This window comes from Leptodactylus fuscus, chromosome 5 (genome assembly GCF_031893055.1).
Source record: "Leptodactylus fuscus isolate aLepFus1 chromosome 5, aLepFus1.hap2, whole genome shotgun sequence".
NCBI lineage: Eukaryota > Metazoa > Chordata > Amphibia > Anura > Leptodactylidae > Leptodactylus > Leptodactylus fuscus.
This window is the reverse complement of record NC_134269.1, coordinates 43119270-43126068: the sequence shown is the minus strand read 5'-3', so window position 1 is coordinate 43126068 and position 6799 is coordinate 43119270. Positions and strand designations below refer to the sequence as shown.

General features: G+C 41.9%; 1 protein-coding gene across 1 annotated transcript in view; it reads right to left on the bottom strand.

Moving 5' to 3' along the window:
* Window positions 1-1499: 1499 nt before the first annotated feature.
* TGFA (transforming growth factor alpha) overlaps window positions 1500-6799 on the bottom strand; it is a 42645-nt gene continuing 37345 nt past the window's right edge. The window contains exons 3-5 of the mRNA XM_075273063.1: window positions 5953-6070; window positions 3180-3329; window positions 1500-2024 (exon numbers count right to left, since the gene is read on the bottom strand). Of these exons, the coding sequence (XP_075129164.1) occupies window positions 1889-2024; window positions 3180-3329; window positions 5953-6070 (404 nt within the window). The 3' untranslated portion in view covers window positions 1500-1888. The remainder of the gene's footprint in view (window positions 2025-3179; window positions 3330-5952; window positions 6071-6799) is intronic.

Genomic DNA, 6799 nt, shown 5'->3' with positions numbered 1-6799 from the left:
CTCCACACTCTCAACAGAAGATGTTTGGGAACGAAGGATCAGTCATGTTGAATTTTCATGCCCAATGAAAGCTGCTGTGAAACGTATATGGCAACCCATTATTCCCCTCTTCCAATGCCGAACATGCATTCATTCCAAGCATACATGTGTATGGGTGGGCCAGAAAGAACTGAACGTTTCCTGAGCCTAGTTTTTGGAAAGAGTTAAGTGCTTTTTTTGATGGAGCTACATTTTAGAAGACAATACTATATTATCTACTGACTGTGAAATGTGGACTCATTGCATAAAATAAACATGGTTTTCTGGATTTCTGTTTGCGCTAATTTTATAGCAAGTGGAAACAGGATGTTCTATAGGATGAAGTTTGGAAACCAGAGAGGTTTTTGGGTTTAGGGGTTGAAAAGGGCAGCTCAGACCATAAATCTGTGGCCTTCTGCCAGATGCAATTCAGAATCAGTGAACGGCAGGGCTGAAAGGTTTCAGTATCTGCAGCGCTGTTACGTCTAACTGTCGACGTGAAAACAACGCAGCCATTGTGCGGCTGAGTAAGATGGGGACGTGCACAGAGTCCCTCTGTCTCCTATGGAAACATGTGGAGAGATGGAAAGACTCCTCACCCCCATGAGGTGCTGCTGTAAATTCATAGTCGGGAGTTGAGAATGTTTCTCTGTTCTTGACATCGGCCAAGTCACACCTGATGCTTCCCAGTGTTAAACCAGTGGATAATGGAGGATTATTAACTGGTTCTCAGGCTCGCCACCATGAAAGGTTCCTGAGTCAGAAGCACATCAAAGACAAGTAACATCCTAAAATACTGATGAGGATGTTAATGATGATGGCTTCATAAATAGGTAGGTAATATGTATAATCCTCAACAAGCATGTAAGCCTGGGTTTCCAATTCCTGAATGGTTGTAGGAAACCACAATATCTGTGCAACGAGAAACACATCTCAGTCTTGTTATGGCCGGATGTACATATTACATCATGATATCACACATACTTAAAGGGGTGGTCCACTGTATGAAAGACACAACTGGATGTCTCCCATATATAGTACCATGCTGTATCCCTTCAGTGTTTGGCAGTGTGGCCTGCCCATTCTTCATTTAGTTTTTGGGTGGGATACATCATTATTAGACATGAGTTAGTACTGTTCGGATCAGCCGATCCGAACAGCACGCTCCATAGAAATGAATGGATGTACCTGGTACTTCCGCTTTGACGGCGGCTGGCCGCTTAACCCCCCGCGTGCCGGCTACGTTCATTCATTTCTATGCGAGCGTTCTGTTCGGATTGGCTGATCCGAACAGTACTCACTCATCTCTAATCATTATGGTTAAAAAAAAATAAAAAAAATGTCAAGTTGTGATTTTAGAAGATCCCCAACTTTTTATAGGCAACATAACACTTTCAAATATAGTAGATGATATTGAACCGTATGGCTATTAAAAGGTTAAACTATTAAAGATATGGCTCTTATCTTAGTGTTACATGGCAGTGAGCTGGCATTGACCCTAGTCCCAAGTTCTAGTAATATTATGGCATCCTTGATGTCAGTAGTGTACAATATACTATCTGGATCTGCCAATAACTGGAGGGACACCAGTCCTAGTATTGGTCAGATCCTTGACTTACTTGAGCAGAAGGGTCTACTATTAGACAGCTTAGTTATGGGGAGACATCACACTTACATATTCCCTTTGCACTCGTACCATAAGCTGGTGTGATGTCCATCTGCTTACTCTCCTAGTAACTCCTGCTTGCTCATCTTCTGACTGGGTGTTGAGCATTTACGGCTATGACATCAGATGTGTAATTTGTACACTAACACTTATGACATTAGTTTAGTTAAGGAGCATAAAACGTAACATTCATCGTCCTCCACCTCATTTTATCCCTAATACATAGGTACCTGTCTCTGACTTGCAGCAGGAAGCTCCTCCTTTGAAGAGTCCATCTGGTTTCTCCTGCCGACACATTACTGATCGACACCACTCCCGGTACTTTTTCCAACTACAACAACTGAAACACAAAAGGAGATTGGAGATGTAATGGATGGAGATCATTGGATCGTTGTTCTTTATGGCCATTAAATATCCAGTGTCTAATGCTCTATGATTAATATCGCATATGTGGGTAGAAGTAGAGAATTGTCGGACAATGCCAGGAGTGACTGGTTGACTCTGAAGAGTTGGAGTCACTAGACAAGGCCCAGAAACCATATGCGGCTCTGGTGTCACTGGTCACCACCCATCTATATACCACACGTTGGTGAACATATAATATAGAAATATATAGAAATATATTGTGCTAAGTTTGGAACACCATGACACCATGAGCACAGCTTCCCCTTCACTAGCAGGGGCTGTACCTGGGCTTGTTCCATTCACCTGAGCTGTAGTACCAGGTAGGCAATGTACGTCCATTTATGTACCAACAAGGGTTCTGGACATGGTCCACCCTACATTGGCCTTTGCTAAGGTCAACCCATCAATGATTATATCTTGGAGAGCCTGTTTACCACTATATGGTCACTGTATTACCAGTGGCATAACCAAAGTCTTGTGGGCCCCACTACAATCTTTAATCTGGGCCCTCTATCTCATCTCTACAGCGCAGCGAATTCTTGATAGTGATGCTTATGGGTGCTAAGATGTTGAATCACTGTTAGGGCCCCTTCACACGGAGTAAACGCGTGTGTATTTTGGCAAAACACACGTGTAAAAAATACACGTGTAAAAATCAGTCTCCCATTGACTTCAATGGCATTTCTTTTTACACGTGTAAAAAAACACGTCAAAATACACGTCAAAATACACGTCAAAATACACATCAAAATACGCGTCAAAATACATGTGTAAAATGTCATTGAAGTCAATGGGAGTCTTATTTCTACACGTGTATTTTTACACGTGTATTTTGCCAAAATACACGCGCGTTTACTCCGTGTGAAGGGGCCCTTAGTGTGGTTAGGGTAATCTGTGGGTCTCCTTGGCTCATGGGCCAGATGGAAGCTGCAATCTCAATACTGACACCAGTGCTTATGGGCTCCCTAAGGCTCCTGGGCCCTGGTGAGACTGCACCCTCTGCACCCCCACAAGTTACACCCCTGCTTATTACAGAATGGCCGCAACTTAAAGATGGTACGACTAAAGGAGAACAGATTTTCCTACTTACTGCATTAATATACAGCCCATAATGAGAAGGCCCGTGCATATGACGGACACCGCCACTAGTGCCGTGATGGTATTCTTCTTCTGACTTGCTGCCACAACCGCCAGGAGGTCGGCATGCTCACAGCGTTTGCCAGCGAAGCCTGGAAGACATCTGGAAGAGAAGACAAGAAGCAATGTCAGCTGTGGTCTATCTAACATATACCGTATGGTGGAATTCAGACCTTATTCTGCTCACAGTCAAATATCTTGAAATTAGATACAAATTTTTGGAATGACATGATATAGTAATTTGATCTAATTCAAAAAGAATCTGTAAAGTTCCCTGACAAGTTACCTTTAGTAAATACTTGTATTCCCTATGAAGTATGTGTTATAACTATGTGTTAACTAAGTTGTTGTGCATAAATTGACAACAGGCTGTTTCCATTCTCCCTGTTAAAGGGATGAGTTCTTATACAGTCGTCAATGACAGGGCAGCCTCATACTTTGCAGGGACTCTCGCCCAGTGGAGCCTTCATATATATCTCCATGGAAAGGGTATATAGCAACGTTATTTGTTGTTGTGATTCTTTTGCATTGTACTTTTTACTTTGCTCTCTGAAATTTTAAGGCTGACAGCCAGCCGGGTGAAAGTGACATAGAAATGACGTACAACGAGGCATATCAGAACTAGTTATCAGAACTGGTCTTTCCCAGTTATTCCATGAATGTTGAGAAAATCAAAGGTTATCTGCTTTATACGGGTATCTAAAGGCGCGTAGATGAGGCAGAAGGTGTGAAGTCCATACTGAAGTGCCTTTTTGATAGAAGGAAAAACTCCCATGACCTTGTATGTTCCATATTTCATGAAGTATGATATAACTAGGTCCATTCATGTATTTTGTGGCTTATTGTTTAACTATAGTACATGGATTTCTACTTAACGCTTCAATTATTTCTTAAAGGGGTTTCATAGGACTCTGATATTGATGATCTATACCAATATCAGATTGGTGGGGTCTGACACCTGGCTCCTCAACAGATGAGCTGTTCATCAGATGCAGCCACTTCTTACCAAGCACAGTGCTGTACATTATATAGTGGCTGTGCATGGTATTGCAACTCCTTTCCATTCATTTTAAACGGGCCATGTGACTGATGAACAGGTCATTACGGACCCTGCTAAAGTGCTGTGAATGCTTCAAGCAGCTGATCGGCGGGAGTGCTGGGAGTTCAAAAAAGAAACAAACTGTGTGTATTCTCATTCATAGGTGGCCATACCCATTAATGTTGACTGAACCTATCATTTTTGGTGGGACTGGCTGACCATCTAGTGTGTATGGGGGTTCTGACTCTCCACTATATTGAATTTCAATGCCTGATCATTTTGTTCTTTGTGGAGATAAGCTGCTTAGTGTCCCCTCCCCACAAAAAAAACAAAACCCATGCACACTCAGCCAAACTGAGTTGGAACGTCATCCCTTGAACAGGTGGAATAGAGACTAGTTGAGGCTTTGGAACACTATTGTAACTGTCGGGGTCACAGTGATATCAACTGGGCCCAGAAGACAAGGGAGGGCCTACAGGTATACTAGGGATGGATAAACTTTTTTGATCTTCTGTCTGATTTCTTTTGATAGCTGGAAGGCTGTCCATTGCAAATTTAGGACTCCTAGTCTCTGGTGAGCTGGAGTGATAAGATTTATGATCCACAGCCTTCCACTATCAGAAAGGAGCAAATTAACCCTTCATGGAAAAAAAAAATACATTTGGTCAGTAGTATATAGTCAAGGAGTGATTGAATGGTGGAGGCTGTAGCATGAAAGGGGGCATTGACAGGGAATGGGAATTGGGAAACTAGTCTTTATGGCGATTTGGGCACAGATAGAAAAGAAAATGCTGCTAAAATGTACAGGCGAAATGTTGCTGATGGAAGTAATGAAACCAGCAGCGAATCGGTAAGGTGAGCACAGATTTTCGGAAAAGATCGGATTCCGATTGGTGATCGAGTAAATTTCACAATCGCGATCGGAATTCCGATCCCGATCTTTCCAGCGGGATCGAGGTCGGAGGTTGCCTCAAGATCGGCTCAACCCTATAAGTGACTTTTCCCATAGAGAAGCATTGACTAGGGTTGAGCGATCGGGATCAGAAAAGATCGGATTCCGATCGGCGATTGAGCAAATTTCACGATCGGTATAGGTTGGAAAATGATCGGAAATTGGATTTTAAAATCGATCCTGAAATCTCAAGATCGGCTCAACCCTAGTCCTCAGCCCAGGAGAATTGTGAATGCAGCTCTAGAGGATGTAACTCTGTGAATCAGTACAAGATCAGTGATATATGTAAAGTTGCACAACTTTTTTGCAGATAAGTTCTATATATATACGGTAAAATTATGTGTAAAGGTGAATATACTCATGTTACTGCTAACCATGACGCAAGGTCAAGTAGACACTGTTCAATGCACCGGCACATTTCTAAGACTTGCCTTGGTATTTACCTTGGTCACATATATCTGCTTCTATTGCTACAACATTTTCCATGTATTGCAGTGCAAATATTTAATTGTACCAAGTTTTGCTAAGATGAGAAAATATTTCCATGGGAAAATGATACGAAAACATATGGACATGTACCTGACTTGCCTTGGGGCTAAATGTTTGTGTCTATAGCTAAATTCTCTGACATTGCGGTTTCCAATGTAAATATTCCTCAATAAATCCAACATATCCTTCATACAACGTGGCTATATTATAAGAAGTGGAAAAGCAATGATGTGGATGGTAACTTACACACAGGCCGGTTCCTCTTCTTGCACCAGGTACCTGCAAGTTCCATGGAAACAAAAATTGATGTGGGCATCTGGGCATTCTAGAAAGTGAGATCTCACGGCAGCCGCGACCGGAGGATCTGCAAAAGGAAAAACACATTAAGGATAATGGATATATATACAGGTATATGTCAGGTGTACAGGATATAGTAGAAGATTTCCAAAAAGCCACCTCTTTGAGAAGACCATTCCCTAATGCTATACAGTCCTATGAAAAAGTTTGGGCACCCCTATTAATCTTAATCATTTTTAGTTCTAAATATTTTGGTATTTGCTACAGCCATTTCAGTTTGATATATCTAATAACTGATGGACACAGTAATATTTCAGGATTGAAATGAGGTTTATTGTACTAACAGAAAATGTGCAATATGCATTAAACCAAAATTTGACCGGTGCAAAAGTATGGGCACCTCAACAGAAAAGTGACATTAATATTTAGTAGATCCTCCTTTTGCAAAGATAACAGCCTCTAGTCGCTTCCTGTAGCTTTTAATCAGTTCCTGGATCCTGGATAAAGGTATTTTGGACAAACAATTCAAGTTCAGTTAAGTTAGATGGTCGCCGAGCATGGACAGCCCGCTTCAAATCATCCCACAGATGTTCAATGATATTCAGGTCTGGGGACTGGGATGGCCATTCCAGAACATTGTAATTGTTCCTCTGCATGAATGCCTGAGGATTTGGAGCGGTGTTTTGGATCATTGTCTTGCTGAAATATCCATCCCCGGCGTAACTTCAACTTCGTCACTGATTCTTGAACATTATTCTCAAGAATCTGCTGATACTGAGTGGAATCCATGTGACCC